Source organism: Equus przewalskii, chromosome 10 (genome assembly GCF_037783145.1).
Source record: "Equus przewalskii isolate Varuska chromosome 10, EquPr2, whole genome shotgun sequence".
Lineage (NCBI taxonomy): Eukaryota > Metazoa > Chordata > Mammalia > Perissodactyla > Equidae > Equus > Equus przewalskii.
The window spans coordinates 46,965,653-46,988,374 of NC_091840.1; the positions used below are offsets into that span (position 1 = coordinate 46,965,653).

Consider the following 22,722-nt stretch of genomic DNA (forward strand, 5'->3'; position numbering starts at 1 on the left):
GGTGGATGGAGAGGTCAGTAGGCAGGCCGGCCGGTGCGGCAGCGTGGGGAGAAGCCATGGCGCTGCCCCTGAGCCCAGGGGCTGCTGGACTGCGGCCTCCCGGCCTTTGATCTTGGACAAGTGATTTACCCCCTAGACCTCCATTTCCCCCTCGGTAGAATAGTGATACGGCATTTGCCTAATTGTGCTCAGAATATTGAGAGACCGTGAGCAGTCCGGGCACACAATAAATGCCCCGCAGATGTCAGCCCTTACTAATGACGGTAGCTGGCGTTCCTTGAGCACTTCCTATAGGCCCGGATTAGTCACTCTCGTGCTGTCTGGGTTCACAGACTGTTGTTCTGTTGTTACAGTTTCTTTTGACCATCTGAAGACTGGGATAGGTGCTGGGCAGAGGCGCAGACGGCCCCGAGACAGACGGAAGGTTCCAGTAAAGGCCGAGGACTGTGGACCATATTCGTAGTTTCTCCGAAGGTTGGGTCCATTAAGCAGAGTGGTTAGGAGATAGGGTTAGAGGCAGATTGAGACCAGATAAAGGAGACCTTGAATGTCAAATTAACAAATAAGTTTGAAGGAATAAGGTCATCATTTAATTTGGAAAAGAGAAGACTTCCAACAGTAAAATGTCGAAAAGACTTGTTAGTCACCGTGGTTCTAAAAGAGAGGAGACTTTAAAAAATGAGTAAAAGCTTCAGGGAAGCAGATTTCGACCCGTTATATACATGCATACATACATATGTACACATATAACACCCACTCACCCCTAAAAGATACATTTCTCATTTAAAAAAAAACAAAAAAACCTTTAAACCCACTATGAGCAACATCCTGTGCTACATCTGTAAAGAAAGCAGACATGAGCAATGTGGAATCTTTGCTAGCAGTTTATAAACTTATTTTTCTCTTCCTGTTTTGTTCTGGTTATGATTTGTTTATTTCCACCTGAAAAGTTGTCAGGATGGGTGACAGCAATAGGGCCACAGCGAAAGGAGAAAATTAAAGTAGTGAGAGTACTTTGATTACCTGCCCACTGGACAAATGCATTATATAGGAGACACCTTATGTTTAATATTGGAGAGAAGACTCTCCTTATCCCCCAGTCATACTATTCTGAAAACATCACCTTAAATTGGTGTCCCACAAAATTTCTGGCGTTGTTCTATTGGATAGCCATGTCTATGAAAAATTTACTCTCTCTTTGTTTTAAACTACATTATTTTACTGATAAATCAGGCACCCACAAAACATTTGTAGTGCTGGAAGTTCCTAGGCTTGTTCTTTTAAGTACTTCCAAATATTAAATATTCAACCTAATTGAGATACTGACAACTAGAAAGGGTTCCACTTTGTATACTATTGGTTCTCTGAACTCTCAAAAAAGAACTAAACTAATGAAAATGTGTAGTTTTGGTAGGGCTCAAAAAATCTAGTGTGCTTTGGGAAACAGGGAGTTAAAAATCTTTCGGAAGTTAACTTGGTATAAGAGTATGAAAAGCCTCTGTTGCTCTAGTTCTGAGGAAATGCTCTCCTTTTTTCTAATAAAGCTTTCCACAGAAGAAAAACTCTGTACGCAATAAACAAGGTAAGTATGGGACGGAATTGCTGCAATTCATTAACTCTCAGAAAGTTATTCATTTTGACATGTAAGGGAAGCTTTATTTATGAATGTTAAATGTGCTTCAAAGTGCTGATCTGTTAAAATTCCATAAAACAAGCCTCAAAATGCAAGTCATTTGTGCCAGCTGGGAGCAAATAACTGAAGCAGCACTTCTACAGAGACTAGGGCAAAGGACAGAACTAACCACAAATCGGCAGAAAAGAAACAAAACATAATCCAGTGTTAATAATTCGCCATAGTTACTGCTCTTAAACCCAAAGTAACAAAACAATGTGACCATCATCAGTTACATTTATTCTTATTTTCAGCATCTCCCCACTGAAGTGTTAGTTGTACCTTAAATGTGGATAGATAATCAAAATCTACAGGGGCTTTTTCTCAGATGAGAACAGTAATTTTAATGTATAAATTTAGATTTTATTATTTTGCTTTCTCTATCTCTGCGTTATAATCTCTTCAAGGAAGAACATAGGAATTGGTTTATTAAGTATTATGAAGCATTCACATTTTATATTTCCATCATGTATTTTGTTTGTATGCTTGTTTGTTTCCTGAGCACACTGTAGTGACTGTTTATGTGGATTCCAAAAGAGCAAAATTAAAACTTTGGAGAAGTCCAAAAATAACAGGGAGCACCCTGTTGTTCTGTGGAAAACACTGGACTTAGCATCAGAAAACCTGGTCGCAGGCCTGGTTTTCTCCTCGTAGCTGAGGAACATTAACCAAGTTACTTAACCTCTCTTTCATGGACCCCTGAAATGGGGATGTCAATACCTAACCCACCCTGTCTTATAAAATGGATATAGGAATAAACTGAAATAACATATGCAGAAAAACATTATAAATTAAACTACCCTGCAGTTGTCATGTACTCTCGTTGTACCCCTATTGAATGATCTGGCGTTACTAGTACGTAGTATTTTCAGTACTTGAACATGTTTGATTTTCTGGATGATTGAGCATGAAATCAAATTGGATTTGGCTCGGAGTCAGTTCTCCAAAGGAATGTAATCATCTTAGCGTTCTGGATAGTTTTGCCTAATAAGACCCCCTCTTGAGTAACACATTCCAGCAGAGGTTCTCTGCTGCCAGTAAGTTAGACTGTGTCTATATAAACTCATATAATCTGGTTTGTAAATAAAGCGTGCCCCAAGACGTTTTCAGGCATTACAACAACTTGAAAATTACTAACAGTTGATTTTCCTCTAGTATTGAGGCAAAAAGTGAGGAAGATTCCTAAGGAATTCGACACAGAATAACCAAAAACTTCATAAGAAAGAAATTAAAGCATGTTTCAAAATAGCTTTTTAAGTCCCACTGATCATTGATTTGATTCTTGTGTCTCCAGTCACGGAAAAGCATTCTGAGAGAAAGGATGCTGGTTCCAGAAGAGGTCTGAGAATCTGCCTTTGGCTGTTTATGGAGATGAGATTCAAATACCCTCAGATCATGAAATGTGCCTGAACTCATTTCAGAGAAGAAATGTTTTTAAATGCAAGTGGAAATATAAATATTGAATAATAATATGCATATTATGGGCCATTTCTCTATTTTTTATATCTTTGAGGATTAGAAAAGTATAAATTATTTTTGTTATTACAAATAGTCATAAAAAGACCATTAAATGACATTCTGGCTGAAAGGAAAACAGAATTTTTGTATTGTTGTGAGATGCTAACTTATTATTGCATTTAGATCTACTGACCATTTGAGGGAGTTAGAAGTTAAAGTAAACAACTGGATCTGTAGTTGATCTCTGCATATTTTAATCCAAATATGGTAAAGGGCAGGGCCAAAGAAAGGAGTGTCCCAGTAATAAACAGGGCTCAGAACTTGTAACAGAAAATTAAATTATACTCCACTCAGGAGAACCCCGCACTTTGCACTTTGGTTAAAGTCTCATTTTGGTTTAAATTGCTAAACTTTTCCTAGAAAATTAAGTTTTCTTTAATCTCCTCTCTTCTGAATTGCAGAAATCAGATAAAACTACTTGATAAAATGACTTCTTGTCACAATGCTGAAGATCCTATAAAAAAGGTTGCTATATTTGGAGGAACTCATGGGAATGAACTAACAGGAGTGTTTCTAGTTAAGCACTGGCTAGAAAATGGTGCGGAGACTCAACGAACAGGGCTGGAGGTAACACCATTTATTACCAACCCAAGGGCAGTGAAGAAATGTACCAGATATATTGACTGTGACCTGAATCGAGTTTTTGACCTTGAAAATCTTGGGTAAGACTATATTTTGTGTTATGTGTGTATGTGTGTGTGAAAAGTAGTATGTGTGTGGAAGAACACGTATATGTATATGCATATGATATTCATGTCTGTACATATAGTCACTATTGTGAATAGAATCACTTTCACTTTTAATCATACTCCATTATGAATTACGCAATTATCTAAACTGAGCATTCACATGCTCTTTTATAAACGTTTTTAAGGAACAGACTACTCTTAACTGATTTTCTTTTGAAACGTATTTCATATGGACTGAGATAATAAATAAGAAAGGTTTTTATTTTTAAATCATATCTTTAAAGAAACAGATTTAATAGTCTTTTGCATTAAAGTAGTGTTTGGCCACTGTGCTTACGGACGTATTTGTTAGCTTTCTAGATGGTTCATTCTTATGTTTTTATGCAACTATGTTTGTGATAGTGCATAAAGTTCTAGTTATGAAAAGTATGATGTTTCAATTAGTATTCGTGTAATAAAAGAGTAAATAAACACTTGTCGTCAGAAAACATCACACCACCCTGTGATCTGAGGAGTAAATATACTTACCTTCAGTGTGGATTGCTGTAGGTGGGAACAATGAGAAGTAAAGACACTTCACCTGAATTTTCTGAATTTAAATTACAGCTGACTTATAATACATTGCATACAATGTATACAATCGTAACACTCTAGATATGTCCTTATTAATTATTTTTGCCGTTGTTTACATCGTTATAACATGTAGGTATATGAGCCTCTAAGTGTTTGCTTTTTGCTGCTTCTTTCTTTCATTTACATAAAAATATTATTAAATATCTACCCTTCTCAGGGCACCATGTCAAGTACTGTGGGAGTACAAAGGCAGCCTACTAGCTAAGATATAAGATGCAGAGAGGAACAATTAATGCAGCACTCCTTTATGCACTCATCTTCTAATAAATGCTAATTTGAGTTTAGAGAGTTACTTAAATTTAATTTCGCCACAGATCAAAACATGGTTACTACTTTAGTACAAATATACCTCACTTTATGGAATAGATGTTTTCCAGGACAGTTATACATTAGTCATACTTTGTGTATCAAGTCATATTTTTACTAGCATAAATTTTAGTCTCAGAAATGCTGTATCTTCACGACTGAAGTTATGTCGACACAGTTAAGGTTTTTGTACTCACCTAAAATAGCTATTAGCTAACTGATATTACAAGTAAGAATTTGTTGAAGCATAACTCTTTTAGTTGGAATGTTGACTTCCCAGATAACTCTGAGATGGACTGAAATGGTGCATTTTCTTATTATGACCACTCAATAGCATAGATTTCAATGAGAGCAGTCTTTTAAATTAAATTTACTTTCTACTTCTCACATTTAACCTCTTCAGAGGCTAGACAGTTCTCTCTCAGGATGGCTATGGGAAACCTGTGAGAAAGATTAATTAATTACCTTCTCCTGTCCTCCTTCTCCCAGATTTGCTCCTTTTCGTATATTCCCCATCTCAGTGATGTCACCATGACCCACGGCATTCCCTATGGATATCATCTTAGAACCTTCCTGGTTCCTCATCCCCCAGGTCTAGTGGGTCACTAAGTCTTCTCAATTATTCAAGTATTGAATAATTGCAAGTGTGTTGCAAATCCGATCTCCCTCTCCATTTTCACTACCTTATTTCTTCTTAGTTTATTTCTTCCATGGACAGTGAGAGTAGCCTCCTAAAGAATCTTTCTGCATCCAGCCTTACCCCAGTCCTTCCTGCCATCAACTCTGTATGGTGGCTGCCATAGGAATCATCCTAACGTGCACATCTTATCATGTCTCTCCTTTGCTGAAAATTCTTCAGAAATCTCCATCCAGAATAGATTTAAGTAACTTAGTATAGCTGATGTGCGCTTTAGGATCTTGCCCCTGCCTGTTCTTTCGGCTTCATCCCTTGGGACTCTTCCTATGGGACCTGGACTCCAGGCATGAAAACTCAAAGTGTCCGTTATATTTCCAGGGTTCAGGCCTTGACTCTGAGCAACTGGGTGGCTGGTGGTGCTATTTACTCACATCAGGGAGTATTAGAAGCAAATCAGTTGTAGGCGAGCCTCATGGAGTTATTTCATGAATTAACTTTTTAAATGCATATATATCTTTAGTAACTATGTTTGGTTACATATAATAGTAACCTGAAAACAGTGGCTTAAATAAATAAGATTTTCTTTGTCGCAAATAGTAAGTCTAGAATCAGGCAGTCCAGGGCTGGTGCAAGGCTCAGTAATACAATCAATGCCAGAGGCTCCTTCTCTCTTCCCACTGCACTGTCCTTAGCATGCAGCTTCTGTCCTCATGGTTTTTGCTTCATAGTCAAAAGATGGCTGTTGCAGTTTCTTAATTGCAGGCAGGAATTACCCAGGTGTAAACGGTGGGTCCCTTCAAGATACTATCAAAAAAAGTCAATGAATAAAAATTGATGGAATTGTAGATAAATGTGATTGAATACTGTAACGAGGGAAAATAAATTTAAACCGTCATTGTGTACAATAAGAAAAAATGTATCCTAAGGGTGAAGTGGTGCACCTACAACACGAGTGACGAACATTAATGTACAACTGAAATTTCACAAGATTGTAACCTATCAATAACTCAATAAAAAAAATTTTTAAAAAAAGAAGATAATAAATACTAATGATGAATTCAAATGTTATAAAATGTTGTCACATCTACAAATAAAATAGTTGAGTTTTGATTTTAAAAAAAAAAAAAAAGAAAAGAAAAAATGTCTCCTAACCATTGCAGGAGAGGGAGAGGGAGCAGGTAGAGACTCCTTTGAGAATTCAATAAAAACTGTAAACCCTCATCCCAGAAAAATACACATATGCATATACCTGCAAAATTTTTCATCTTCGCAGCGTTTATAGACTCTTGTCTGTAAAGCTTGTCCCTGGACCACTAGTGGTTCCTGGATGTCAATTAAGAATCTCTAATTAGATCATGTGAGCACCTATGTTTGAGTATTTTTGTGTAATAGAACTAGCTAGAGTGCAAAAAAAACATAGGTACATGTGATGGTCTGGTTCCATAATAGCCCAGTGCACATAACTACTAAGAAACTGTTGATTAAATTAATGGATAAATTCTGTTCAGGGTTAAAGTCAAATGGTAAATTCTGTTTGAAATGTCCTTTTTGTGACAAGCCGCTCAAATGAACTATTATTTGTGAGTATGTCAATGCAACATTACATGGAACCAAATAGAGAAAAAATGTAATTTTTCATTTATAAAGTTTTCAAATAAATTTCCACTTTCCTCACAGATTTTTCATATTAAAGGTTTGGCAACTGCTTCCTTATACATTGTGTTCTTATTGTGTATTTATGTTATCCTAAGCCACAGATGTTGTTAATCTTTTTTTTTCTGCTAACAACAGCAAAAAAATGTCAGAGGATTTGCCATATGAAGTGAGAAGGGCTCAAGAAATAAATCATTTATTTGGTCCAAAAAATAGTGAAGATTCCTATGACATTATTTTTGACCTTCACAACACTACTTCTAATATGGGGTGCACTCTTATTCTTGAAGATTCCAGGAATGACTTTTTAATTCAGATGTTTCATTATATTAAGGTAATGTCAATGTTATTCATTTATAAGTTAGCATAGGACCTATACTTTTAAGTCAATTAAAAATGAGAAACAGCCAGAAAAGGGTCAAGAGGGAGGGTCCAAGAGAAATGGGGGAGAGGAGGAACACCAGAATAAAGGCAGTGGTGACAAGCAAGAGAAAAGGAGAGGAAATGAGTAAAATAATAAGTACAATGAATAAAATAATAAAACACTTGTAGATTCTTGTGTCTGTAAAATTATAAATATTTTATCCAGACAGCCACCAAATCATAGGCTATTTGGTAAAACTGAGTAAAATCAATACTGAAATTTTAAATGGTGTGGTTGAAGTGGCTTAATTACGGTTTTTGGAAGCTCAAGAAATGCTCATTTAATGTTGACTAAGGACCAGTGATAAAACGATCTTTAGTCCTGCCCTTGTATCCATTTGATTCAGATGCCCCAACACACATCTGATCTTTCAGTGCTTCATATAGCTAATCCTTTTAAGACTCAGAAACCTAAAAGATAAAAAATTCAGCAATCCAGTGCTTATAGCTAGAGAAAAATGGCTATAAAATAACAACTAAGCAAAAAACATAAATAATGAACTCTATGCTTATTTCTGTATAAGGGATATCCTTCCCTCTGGAGAGCCAGTATGATTTAGTGGAAAGAGTTTGACCCTTGTAGCCAGGAGAACCTGGCTTTAAATCCTGGCTTTCTCATTCACCTTGGACAAGATATTCAACTCCCAAACCTTGCTTTCCTCATTTTATAAAATTGGCATAAAAACAACACTTAACCGTATGACTGTCAAAAGCCTTAAGTGAGATAAAGTAAAGAATTTAGCCTAATACCTATGAGATAGTAAAGATTGACTATTATTTTTGTTTCCTTTGAGTTTTCGACAGTAACTAGATAGTAGTTCTGGTAGGAGATCATAATGCAGCTATTCTTTGTTGCTCATTGAAGGGAGAGCCGAATGCTTTGGTTGCCAGGCATGGAAGCAGCATGGCTGACATTGTTATCAAAACCGAGAGTCCAGTCTTGAATTCTCATTCAGATAAGTGGGGGTAAGAAGAGTTACCCAACATCTGTAGAGACCTAGACCACAGGGGTTGAAACAGAATTCTTTAAGAGACCAATACTAAGCTAAATAAGTATAACCAGTAATGAAAACAAAAAGAACCAAATCCATTCAGAAAGAAAATTTATTTCACATTCTTTGATCATTGTTCTGAAGAATGGTTTAAAGTACATTTTACCCAGAAAGCTATGTGTAATTCAATTTTATATGTAATCCTTTTATGAGTTTTCAAAACCATGATTATAACATTGGATTTTAGAGTGTGTTTTGTAAAGCTGTCTTACTAATCTTAGTTGGTGAAGTAAAACATATTGAAGGCATTATTGACTCTCTAGCAGAAAAGAGAACAACACAGATGGCTTTTACATCATACGAACGATGCTTTAATTCTTTGCAGACTTCTTTGGCTCCGTTACCCTGCTATGTTTATCTTATTGAGCATCCTTCCCTCAAATATGCAACCACTCGCTCTGTAGCCAAGTATCCCGTTGGTAAGTTATATTTCCAGTTGTCACAACTTAACAAAATACGTCGTACATTAAATCTCAGAAGCAATTATTTTTTAAAGAATATTTATAACTACCTTGCTTATCCTTGTGGCTTATAATTGTAAGTAATAAGCAAACTAACTTCAGCAGGCTCTAACTATATAAAATTCCCTCCGTTTCACTGAGCAGCCTTCTGTGTTCCAGGAGAGAAACACTGTGCTGAGGGAATTTGAATCTTTTATAATGGAGAGTAAGAATGCCTGCCCTTTGCTCTGAGGAAGATGCCATCCCTGTCTTCCAAGACTGTTCACATACAAACATTCTTGAAAAAATAATCTGGAACCAAGGCAGTCAGTGTCTTGCTGGCAAAATGTGCAGAAACACAAAAGACCCATAGAGAATCTCATAACATCCCTCTTAGCATCTGCTTTGCAGTAGAGTCTCCCATAAACTGTATTTATTACATTCACTGTTTTGCCCATGTCAATTACTGGGCTGTGAATCCATCTTTACCTTCTGGTCGCTTCCAACATGCAGGCTTGCATCTCATACTCCCTCTTAGACAGTCTCTTTTTTCTATATTCCATTCTCTTTCCTAAGTGACCTATGAGCATAATTGTTTGCAGACTACACTATAATCACTAAAATTGCTTTCACATTTTAAAATCTTTCTTATTAGATCTCAGATGGTTTAACCCAGAGCAGTTTAATTAAAAACAAGTTGTCAAACAATATGAGCACAAAGTTATCCTGGCTATTCAATTATTGATAATTTTGGTGCATAATCAAGTGATCATTTGGGGCAAACTAAATATCCAAGTATAGGTAATTATTTGAAACAAAAAAAAAAAATGCTTAACAATAAGGGATAGAGATCCTGTTTCTCTGTGATGTCAAATTAAAGCATAAGATGTCCACACTTTGAAAGAACAATCTTGGTCTATGTTATTTCTGGGGCAATGCTGCCCTTCGCCAGAACAAATGTCTACTGATATGTTTGGCCCTTAAAAATAGAACCAAATCTTTAAAACATTTCAATATGAAGGAGTATTAAGATCATCATAAATAATTAGAAATATTGTATGTTCTCCTTCCAACTTTCCTATTTTATTTGGATTTTTTTTTTTTTGAGGAAGATTAGCCCTGAGCTAACATCTGCTGCCAATCCTCCTCTCTTTTTTTGCTGACGAAGACAGGCCCTGAGCTAACATCAATGCCTGTCTTCCTCTACTTTATACATGGGACACCTGCCACAGCATGGCTTAATACGCAGTGCGTGGGTCCGCGCCCAGGACTCAAACCGGCCAACCCCGAGCCGCCAAAGTGGAGTGTGTGAACTTAACCACTGCACCACGGGGCTGGCCCCTGGAATATTTTTATATCATCCACTCATTTGGAAAAAGAAAAAAAACCTAAGAACAGAGAGACACTCTCTCTGATTCAACATTTTATAGTACACTTATGACTGTTGTCCCATACAAACTTGCTTTAACTTCTACTAGCCGCCTTCAAGGACTACCTTTCATTCTATTGCCAAGGCAGCTGAAATGTGGCAGGATCATTCCAGATAAACTTTATCCTGGACAGAAGTAGTTTACTGCTGCCAGCCTTATGATCATTCTCAGAATCTTCATTCTTTGTCTCTGTCTTTCTGTCTGTCTGCCTGTCTCTCTCTCTCTTTCTCTCTCTCTCTCACAAACACACACACACACACAAACACACACACACACACACACACGAGAAAAGTGACCAGGCACAATCTTCTAACTCTTCCAGGCTGACCATGGCCTCATTTGAGACTCGGAAAAGTTAGTTTTATGACCATTTTTCATCAGCTCTGCTCCTGACTATGCCCTGGCATGTCCTACAAATTTCAACATTTTTGCTGACATAGGATCTGTGTCAAGGTTAATTTTTGGTTTGGAAATATAGCCGCCCTACCTATTATCCTCCACTCACAATCAGAAGGAAAAAAAACAACTTAATAACTGACTTTTCTGGATCAAACACCCATTCCTACCAGTTCTTTACTCTTCTCCACATAGGACTGCCCACACCACATCTTCCATCTCCCCTAAAACAAGAATATGTAGAATGTTTTCGGCTGCAGGAAATTCAAACTGGCTTAAACAATAAGATAAATTTATTATTTTTACGTAACAGCTCAACAACATCATGAGAGGCCAGGTTCTTTTTATCTTTCTAGTCTTCTCTTTAGCTTGTCTTTAGCAGCCCCCAAGACCACAAGATGTCCACTGTAGTTTCAAGCATCATATGCCAACATGACAATATCTGGTGGAAGAAAGGAGACTCTCAGGAATTCCCCTGCAGACCTTCCATTATGACCCCTTGGCCAGACTGGTTCACCTATTCATTCTTAAGTTAATCACTAGGGTAATGGGATTACTGTGATTGAGTTAAATTATTCCACATAATCTCCTGAACTGGAGAAAGCTTTGCCTACCTGGAAGATTGGATACCTGACCAAAATCAGGACTCTGTTAGCAAGGAGGAAGATGGAATGGATTTTGGGTAGGCAACCAAAAATGTCTTCTACAATATGCATACAGACATATCCATGAACAGATTTTCACACATTTGTACAAATCATTTATGCACCGATATGTACCTTAGCCACACTTATGCCATATACTTAAATACATGTCCAAACATATATACAAGAAAACTAAGCACAACAAATAAAAAATAAGATGAAAGAGAATATAGTAAGATTTTGTAAATTGAGAAATAACAGAAGTGAGTGAAAATATGATAGTGGAAAAAAATATATGTGAATTGGGTGGAAGAGAAAGACATTGGATTATATTATACTTGATGGATGGCTTGATAAATAGAGAAGGTGATGCTCAAAGGGATAAGTGTGTGGGAGACTTGAACAAGAAGGAAGGGACTAGACAAGTGGTTTAAAGAAGGAATATTTTGTAGGAATAAGGATGGATGATTGACACCCACAGGAAGTAGACCTGATAGTTCAGACATAACTGTATGGGTGTAAGAAGAAATGATTACAAAGTTTTTCTATGAAAAATTAAAACCATTACACTGTCATGTCAGGATGGGTTGTTATGTTAGGGGCAAGAATGTTGCTCCAGGGTCACATGGATTGTCATGTTGACTTAAATCTATGGCTCATCTATTCTAGATTTCTGTGACTAAATAGATGTCTTTCCTCCTGTCAAAGCTAAATGTTAGATCTATGACAGTTTCTCTTTGTGACCACTTATTATTTTGTTAGTATAAATCTGTTTTCCCCTTTTACTATCATGATGTTTATGTATGTTGACAATATTGAAGGAAATTTCAAGAGAAAATGACCCCAAGATCTTACTACTATAACACAAATCTTTGACTTTTTCCGTGTTTTTTCTCAGTCTTTATTCACTATGCACATAACTTGTAAAAGTTCTGTTTTATTTTTTGCCTAACATTATGTCTCAAATATTCTCTGTGATATCCACATGGTCCACCTTTTTAATAATTTTTAAGGATGGGATTTTAGATCTTGATATATTAAAATGCTTAATTTTATAACATATTCTAATACTTATATAAAGGTGACTATCTCCCCTTCTGTACTTAGGTATAGAAGTTGGTCCCCAGCCTCAAGGGGTTCTGAGAGCTGATATTTTGGATCAAATGAGAAAAATGATTAAACATGCTCTTGATTTTATACATAATTTCAATGAAGGTAAGCAGGGGGCAGAAGTTGTTTCCTTAATTGTTAGCTTGTGTGTGTGTAAATAAATCGGAAAAGGAAGATGAGATGAGCACACATTGTGATTAACCACTAAACACTGAAATAGCAATTGGAACCCAGGTCAAATTTGCCATGCTCGTGATATTAGGTGTTTCTTAAAACTTTTATTCACTTCAGTCATTCCTCAATGACCAGAATAGGCACATTCAAGAAAAACAGCTACCAAATAAAGCTCCCCAAATAAAATCCTTGTTTTCCTATTAATCTCCATTTTAAAAAGCAAAGAAATAGTAGGAAACACAAATGTTCAATAAACATATGAAAAGATGTTCAATATCACTAGTAATCAGAGAAATGCAAATTAAAATGAGAAACCATTTTCTCCCATTAGATTGGAAAGATCTTAAAATCTGATATGATTAAGTGTTGGTAAGGGGATACTTTCATTCCTTGCTGGTAGAAATTGACAAAGACACTTTAGAGAATAATTCTGCACTGTCGACCATTAAAATACACAAATCCAGGGCTGGCCCTGTGGCCAAGTGGTTAAGTTCGCATGCTCCGCTGCAGGCGGCCCAGTGTTTCATCGGTTCGAATCCTGGGCGCGGACATGGCACTGCTCATCAAACCACGCTGAGGTGGCGTCCCACATGCCACAACTAGAAGGACCCACAATGAAGAATATACAACTATGTACTGGGGGGCTTTGGGGAGAAAAAGGAAAAAAATAAAATCTTTAAAAAAAAATACACAAATCCTATGACCAAGCACTTCCATATCTCAAAGGGACACAAGCACATGTACACCCAGTGTGTCATAAACAAGGGTGGTTGTCGCAGCATTGTTTGTAACAGTGAAGCAATGGAAACCACCTGGATATCCATCAGTTGGAGAACAGTTAAATAAACTAATATGAAAAGATCTTCAAATAGATTGCTAATTGAAAGAAAGCAGGTTGCAGACCAAAGCATACAGTTTACCAATTTGCTTCACATATATGTTAATACACAGGAAAAGTTCTAGAAGAAAACACACGAAACTGGTAACAATGATTACTGAGGAGAGGAGGAACAAACCAGGTTAATTTTGTTCTGTTTCCAAGAAGAATGATATAGTCACATATTATTTGTGTAATTAAAAAATAATAAAATGGGGGCTGGTGGTGGAGTGGGTATATGGAACTCTTATGTATAATCTGCTCATTCAGTAAATCTAAAACTGCAGCAAAAAAATGAAATTCATTAATTATAAAAAATAATCTTACTTTAAATTTTTAAAAAATTATAATTAAAATCAAAGAGACCTATGTAAATAATTATTCCAACAGGCTGAACTGAAATTGTTGTTGGGGAATGGGTCCTTATAGCGACAGAGCTGGTGAATAGTTCAGTGTCTGAGGGGAGTAGAACTCCTTAACCTCAGATTGTGCTCCTGCCGCAATCACAGGAATTTCTTCCTGTGCTTGGGAATCCTTCGACTCCAAGGTGGTAGGGACTGAAAATCAGCTCTGCATCTTTTGATGAAAGGACAGGTTCTATACTGCCTGATGGACCTGGGGCTGGGAAGGTCAGCACTTACTCACGAGAAACCCTTTGAATAGTAGGTGTGGGACTACAGTATGTTCAGAAACGACGCAGCCAGGTAGAAGCCCACAAACCTGAGTGGAGAAACATGGTTTTCAAATCCTAGTCCAGACATTCTTCCCACATGGGCGGGGATCTAGGAGCTGTCCTAGTAGCTCCAGGACAGCCACCTCCACCTCTGCTTCAACCAGAGCAGTTCTTCTCTCATTGCTCTTCTGTGTAACATTTTATTTAAGCAAAGCCTTCTGCAATTCAAAAAATTTTAACCACTATTAATTTAGACTATCCAGTTTGGTGGATTTTTAACTAGCATGGAAAGAGCACCGTTGTCCAAAGAATGCTGAGAAAAGGATCATGGCCATCTAGAGACGTCTCTAGAAATGTGTAGAAGAGCTCCATCCTCAGCTCTGTGCTGCTCAAAATTATTATTAGTGACTTGGATAAGGACATATGTGATGTGACGTGCTTATAGAAGTGATAGGTGGCAGGAAGCTAGCGGGGAAAAATCTAGGTTCAGAAGGTGGATCCAAAAAGTCCTGACAATCTTTAACAATTGTCTAAACCAAATGTTTAAGATTAAATACATCAGGAACAAAGTTTTACTTTTATATTTAAAAATCCCAGAATGAGGGAGGTGATGGTCTCTTTTCTGCCTTAGATAAGCAACACTTGGAGAACTGTGGATAAATTCTCAGTCCATATTTCAGGAGGAATATCTATAAAGTAAAGATTAGCCAGGGAAGAGTTGAGAATGTTGAGGAGTTTGAAAACCATAATAAGAATAATCCCTAAGATGCACATAGAACTTCAGTTTACAAAGTGCCTTCATATCTATCCTCATGTATGTGACCACATCTGAGTAGTGGCTGATAAAACTAAGGATACTTAGACTGGCAAAAAGAAGGCTTGAGGGCAATTTTATTTTAGAATTTCAGAAGTGTTATGTTGGAAAGCAATTAGATATGTTTTCTGTGACCCAGAGGGCAAAACAGAATCAGTGGGATAAAGTTCCCTAGAGATAGAAATTTCTAGTTAACAAAGCTGACCAACAGTGGAACAGACCACACTATATGATGTTGTTCAAGCAGGAGTAAGGTGACTACTTGGCCAGAATGAAATGGAAAATATGGGATGGAGAAGTTCAAGACTCCCTCCAACTCTGAGATTGCGGGGGGGGGGGGGGGGGGCGGGGAGCGGGGGCGTGGCAGTGACCATAGCACACCATGTGCCCTACATTGGACAAAAGTTCATCCTGTTTGCTCAGAGATTGCCTGAGTATATAAGTCAACTACTCCTTTTCCAAGTGGCTGGGCATTGGGTTGTTTAATGTTGCCACATCTTTGGAAGTTGGTATATTGCCCACATCCCAAGACCTCAGTGCTCAGGAGCTGTCCAAGTGTTTAATGTTCTTAGTTAAGAGAAAGAGCAGATGCTAAAGTTGCCTCACCTCCTGGACGTCCTCCTGAAGGTATGCAATCATGGAATCTCAGAGCTGGAAGGGCCCTCCAAGATAAGCTAATTCAAAACCCTTATTTGGCAGGTAAAGAAAGCGATCCTTGACAAGTTAAGCACCTTGCTCAAGATTACAATCTAGGTGGCTAGAGCCCAGATGTCCTGACTCCCAGTCCTGGGCTCTTTTTCTCCCACACTGGCTTTTTAAATTCTGTTTTCTACCTCTGCCAATCGGTGTACTTGTTGACAGTGTGCTGATAGGAATAACTTGAGAACATCATTTGGCTTCGTGTCGTTTATGAACATCCTCAGCTAAAACACTGTGTCCTCCCTGGAACTGTCTGTCTGTAGTTTTTGGTTGTTCTTGTTCTTGTTCTTCCTTCCTTAAAGTATCAATTTCCCTTTTTTTGGGAGATATTTCTTTTGCTGTTTATGCACATTGTTTTTGCTGTAGGAAAAGAGTTTCCTCCCTGTGCTATTGAAGTCCATAAAATAATGGAGAAAGTTGATTATCCCAGGAATGAAAATGGAGAAATTGCTGCTTTTATCCACCCTAATCTTCAGGTAACATTTACTATTTCTTTAAAATATTCAAAATAATTATGCCCACCTTTGAGTAGAATTTTATAAATTCATAAGTTCATAAGAATTTTATAAATTCATAAGTTCATAAAGCATTTTACATACACTAGCTCATTGATGTTCTCAAAAACACTGCAGTGTCTAAGGTCTGAAGGCCTTCACTCAGTAGATGTTTACTGAGTGTATCCTGTGCTGAGTCTGGGGATGCATCAGTGAACATGCTCTATACTCTCATGGAATCCATAGTCTAGATATACTAAAGTCTAACCTCTGGTCTAGAAATGAAAATAACCAGATGCTATAACAGAATAATGAGGTGGGGAGCAGTGGTCAGACAAGGGGTCTCAGAGAAAGTGAAGTTCCTGCCCAAGTGCAATGCATAGGAATTATTGTATCTTCTTTAACATAAGAAAACAGAGGCTCCGAAGTTAGATGCTTCCCATAGCCCAGTAGCTGTCAATGGCAGATCCAGAACTAACGTTCTTTGCAGTTGACCACATTGCTGCCACCTCCCTGTGATCATCACTGAAAAAGTGAGAGAAAACAACCAGAACCCCTTTCTTTGGAATGTTTTCTGCCACCATTCCCTGACTCTCCTCAGAACCCTGCCATCTGTTCCTCCATAGCGGAACAATCAATAATGGTGTAGCGAAGGAGAAGAGGCTCGGGAGAGCGTAGGAGGTTTAAATCTGGAAAAGACAAAAGTAAAAGCAGAGAGGAGCAAAGACTCCAAAAAACTAAAACATTCGTTCTCATTGTGAGTGCCCTACACACCCTCAGACCTCAGAGATGGAAGAGACCTGGCGGATTATCCAGTCTGGGGCTTTCAACCCTGGCTACACATTGCCTAGAGAGCTTTTTAAAAAATGACGATGTCAGGACCACACTCTGAGATAATCTGATCTTATTGGCCTGAGTAATCAGGGTGGAAAACCACTGATCCAGTTCAAACTCCTATTTAATAACCTTAATGATAGTCATCCAGACTTGCAACATAATAAAGGAGCTGCCCAAAAATACAGACTAGTGGAGGAAATCCTACTTTGTGCCTTAGTGGGATCCAGGTGGAAACTTGGAGAAGGAGCCTTCGGCAATGTTTTAAAGAACAGAAAGATAAAGATTCAGGGAGAGAAAGGGGGAAAACCCTACAGGTAACAAAAATAACAGTTACAAGAAACAGAGGCCAAGGTGACGATGTCATAACCAGCTACTACACAGGATTTTTTGTTTTCTATTCCTCAAGGATCCTTGAGGAGTACAAAAATCATCCGGGGGAGACAGATGTGAGATTAGTGAGATCGGTAACAAACAGGCTTAGTGGGAGGTCTTGAAAGTCAGGAAGGATGGTTTTGATTTGATAGACTATAACAAATGGCTCAGTTTTCTACAGGAGGGATGGATTGGTTAATTATTTCCATAAATATATTTGAATAACTACTAAGCTTGTTCTGGGCCCTGAGATTCAAGATATGTAAGATCCCTCACAGAGCTTCCGTATTAATAGGGGGACAACAGACCATGAATAAGTAAACAATACATAAACCAAATGATTTCAAATTGTAATACATGCTATAAAAGAAATAAACAATAATAGAGTAGAGGTTAACAAAGGGAGGTGGAGTGGCCGGAAAGAGCCATCTCTGAGATGAAGGCATTGAAGCTGGAGCCTAGAAGATGAGAAGTCACCACATGGAAAACCAGTGCAAAGGCTCTAAGGCTGGAACAAACTTGGAGTGTTTGAAGAACAGCAAGAAGATCAGTATTAGTGGAGAGTAGGGAGTGAACAGAAAGGACAGTCGACCCTGGAGCCAGAGTCACAGGCAGGGACCTGGTTACGAGTCCAGATTTTATTCTGTGTGATGGTTCTTAATCAGGGCTGCTCGCTGGAATTACCTAGGAGATTCCCCCCTAAATGCCTGGAGGCCACCACAAAAGCACTAAAGCAGTGCTTCTCGAACTCAGGCCACGTAAGAATCATCTGGGGAGCTTTTTAAAAATCCTGCTTCCCAGGTCCCATCCCCAGAGATTCTGGTTTAATTCATCAAGGCAGAGACAAATCGCCTAGGTTCAGCAGGTGATTTTACTGTGGCTCGGGTTTGGGGAGCACTGCACCACATTGGGATCTCTGCAGGCGGGACTCGCAGAGCGTGGGGAGGACTTGAAGAAACACCTGCAGCGTCCACCTGAAAACCGCTGGTCCAGAGCAATAGTTCCCAGCGGTAGTTCTCAGTCCTGTGGAATCACCTGGGCTTTAAAAATAAAAATAAAAACAGTGAACTACGACTGAGAAGCACGAAGGGATTTGGGGAGGTGCGTGATGGATTATGTATCTCAGTTACATGGTTATATGACTGTATGCTACGCATTTGTCAAAAACGTACAGAACTATATCCCAAAATGAATGAATTTTACTACATGTAAATTTTAAAAATAATGCAGCCTGAACACCACTGAGATTGAGATTGAGCCCCATTGGGGTTTTGATTGGATGTATCTGAGGTGGGACCAGTCTTTAGTCATCTACATTTCTTAAACATCCCAGGTAATTATAACATGCAGCCAGGGTTGATAAAATTGCTGTAATGCAGCGCTTCTCAAACTTTAATGGTGCACACGTGAATCTCTGGGGATTTGCTAACATGAAGATTTTGATTTAGTATGTCTGCTCTTCTAACAAACTCCCCGGCGATGCTGCGGCTGGGAAGTGTTAGAAATGCAGAATCTCAGGCTCCCACCCCAGACCTATAGTGTCAGAATTTGCATTTTAACAAAATCCCTACATGAATTGCAAACACATCAAAGTGTGAGAACTGCTCCAGGGTTCCTGTGGTGTGACAACATAGATGTCTGAGGGCTCAAAGGTGCAAATCCCTGGTGCGGACCTCTCAGATAACTCAGTTGTGATCGTAATGTGGGGGCGTATATAGAATACATCCACCTGGTCTTAGACTTTCCCCAGCCCACCCCTCCTTCTCTCCCCAACCCCATCAGCACAGGCCCTCCTCGTAGGCAGGCACCATGTTACTCATTTTTATATCCCCAAGAGTAGAACGTCTTGCACACCGAAGGCTCCTAATGATAGTTCCTGAGTTTTGCTGAAGAGAATTTAACTTCAGCTAGCAAGAGATAGAATATACGTTTAGGGAGACCTGCATTTAGTTCAGCCTTTTAATATAAATCTCTTTGGCCACATTCAGGGCAAACTTGGTAATGAAGCAAACTCTAATTACATGTGTCAGTTATAAAAATTAAAAGGGGAACTCTTAAAACTGCTGCCAGAATTAATTACTCAATATCAGTTTAGTCAGATCACTCGTGTGCCCGTCTACACGTCTCTCCAGTATCTCTTTTAAAAGAATACAATGCTATAATTTGCTAGTTGTCTAGAGCCTGACATAAGATTTTTAAAGAAAAAAAAATGCAATTTACATATTTTAATTGTTTCCTGTAAGGATCAAGACTGGAAACCATTGTACCCTGGGGATCCGGTGTTTTTAACGCTTGATGGAAAGACCATTCCACTGGGCGGAGACTGTACCGTGTACCCAGTGTTTGTAAATGAGGCCGCGTATTATGAAAAGAAAGAAGCTTTCGCAAAGACGACTAAACTAACACTCAACGCAAAAAGTATTCGCTCCTCTTTACATTAGAAATCACTTCCAGCTCACTTGTTATACGGTATCTTGAAAAATTCTACTAGTTTGTAAGCTCCTGACGAGCAGGATTGTGCCTTATTCAGCTTCACAGCCATAGCGCCGAGCCCAGTGCCTTGCACACAGTAGACATCCAGGTCACTTTCTTGAATGAATGAATAAATTAACGAATATCTTTTAAAGGTATCATACTTTATGAATGTAGCTTCTTCAAAGAAGTGCGTTTCTTAGTTCTGTATAGCTTTATATACTTTATACTTTAGTAATTTAACATTCTTAATAAATAGCCTTTAAATTCAAATTTTAAAATTGAAATAGATGCTATGTACAAAAAGTCATTAACTTGAGCATAAAATTAAATGTATGTTTTCAAGTGATGTACTAATGTTCCTAGAAACTAATGGTGCAGACTTGCTATTTTAAATTTTTTCATATTTAAATTTATGATATGTAGTAAGTATACAATTTATAAACCTTAGCAATAGTTGTGATATCCATAGGAGACTTTTAAATGCTCTTTTGAAGATGAAATATGAACGAGAAATGAGAGCCTATTGTAAAGGTGACATTATGAATAAATCAAGACAGACAGACAGTGACCCACACAAAGCATGGCTGCTCCGCATGCCCACTTGTTCTGCGCTGACCCTGGGGAGCCAGAGCCGCCTTCAGACATCTCACATGCCCCTAAGAAGCTAAGGTTCCCTCCCACCTCGGGGAAGTTGGAAGAGGCATCTTCCTCCCCGCTGTCACTCCTCATTTTGAAAGAACATGCTTGCCCTTATGTCCAAGCAACGTGAGAGGAAGTCTTTGGGCTCCAGCAGCATAAGTGGTGATGACAGAGATAGCAGAGGGCAGGGGACACTAGTGGGAATGTGGCCCAAACTCATGTCTCTGGTTTGCAAATGCATTCTTCCAAGAAATTCCTCCCTGTTCTAAACGCCCAAATCCCTCACCTCCCATGGTTCTTCTCCTCAAAGGTCCTCAGATCAGAACGCTGCCTCCTCCCTCTCCAGGAGCCTCCCCGCCCTCCTCTCTTAGACCCAGCGGCCGAGTAAAGAGAGTTTCTATCCCATGATTTGGACCTCAAGGAACCCATATTTATGGTTTCAAATATTTACCAAAATCATGGTAACATTATCTGGAACATATATATATAAACATTTTCATTCTTCCAGAGCAAGCCTCATTAAGCCAGTTTCTTTCCATGTTTGATGTTCTATAGAGAACAAACTGTTTCTAAATTTTTCAGCATTTATTTTTGTACTTTACCCAAATTATTTTCATCGAAATAAACTCTCTTCCTTCTGAATTCTGCAGTAAAAATTCGACTTATCATTCAGTTTCTGTACCTAAGTTTTACCAAGTTTCCTTCTCCTGCTGTGAATGTTCCTTTGTGTTTTATGTCCAAGTCCAATTTTTCTGGGTCAATTTTTTCCAGATGTAAATTTTGGCAAGAATACTTTATTCTTCCATCAAATTTTAGTTACTTATAAAATTTACAATGTGCAATTTAGGCCACTGTGGTTTCAGGTTTTGTATCGATTTTTTCTATCAAATCTAATTTTCTTTGACAATATTTATAGTCTTCAGAATTTCTAATTAGATGTGACTTTTAAAAAATCTATAACATATTGCTCTGTGGCTTTAGCCACTCTCAGTTTTATTCCACTTTGATTATTTCTAACAGTCTACAGATTCAATTTTCTCACTTATGAAATGGGGATGATCATAATAATAATACCTCTCTTATGGGGTTATAGTGAGGATTAAGTGGGCTAATGCAAAAAGCACTTATCACAGTGCCTAGTACAGAATAAATTATTCAAGTTCAAATTCTTAACACAAAAGGCCCTTTACCATCTGCCCTCCCCTACCCCAACCTCTCTGGACTCATCTCCCTTCAGGTCCTCTCTGTTCCGGTTGGCTCTGTGTTGTTTCTTTCCCATATGCCTTCAGACAGACTGGTCCTTCTGCCTAGAATTCTCTCCCTCCTTCCCCTTCACTCAGACCTCCCTCTAGCTAATTTCTATTTCTCCTTCAAAATGCAACTCAACTCTCATTTCACCTATAAAGCCTTCTTGGCTTGCCTCCTTGCCCCTCTTTGCTTCCACCCATCTTGAGGACATTAACAGTATTTCTTTCAGTGTTTAAAATCTAAAAAGTGCCCAATAAAGTTTAGTTGAATAAATGAGTGTGTGCAAACCTCCCTTCTCTACTGAACCATCTTCCTATCCCACCAATGTCTCTGCCTTCTCTTCGCTTCTTTCCTTCTTTCCCAGTGACTTCCTGAGCATTCCCATCACTCCCAAGTGAAATTCACTTCGCTCCACACTCTTCAGACTGTTACTACATCCCAAAGGATGGCAGTGGGGGGAAAATACACCCTTTTAAGCCTGCAATCCCATAGTAAAAGCAGGGAAATGTTCACATTAAATAATCCCCCTGTGTAAAACCTTTTAGTGGCTTCCCCTAACCCTGGATATGAAATCTCAAAGCCTCACCGTGGCTGGACGAGTCCTGTGTGCTCTGGCCTCTGCCTACCTCTCCAGCACTACTTCATGTCACATGCCCCCTTGCTCGCAGCAGTTTGGCCGCACAGACTTCTCCATCCTCAAACGTACCAAGCTCCCTACTATCTTGGGGTCATTGCCCATGTTGGAACTCTCTCGAAACCCTCTCCCACCCCCACACTCTCTTTACTTGGATTCTTCTTTTTTTTTTTTTTGAAAGAT

General features: G+C 38.5%; 1 protein-coding gene across 1 annotated transcript; it reads left to right on the forward strand.

Moving 5' to 3' along the window:
* Positions 1-3,408: 3,408 nt before the first annotated feature.
* Positions 3,409-21,313, forward strand: ASPA (aspartoacylase). Its single transcript, XM_008538103.2, has 6 exons — positions 3,409-3,852; positions 7,247-7,442; positions 8,909-9,002; positions 12,601-12,708; positions 16,207-16,316; positions 19,787-21,313. The coding sequence occupies exons 1-6, from the start codon at positions 3,617-3,619 to the stop codon at positions 19,982-19,984; spliced, it is 942 nt and encodes a 313-aa protein (XP_008536325.2). The 5' UTR covers positions 3,409-3,616; the 3' UTR covers positions 19,985-21,313.
* Positions 21,314-22,722: the final 1,409 nt, after the last annotated feature.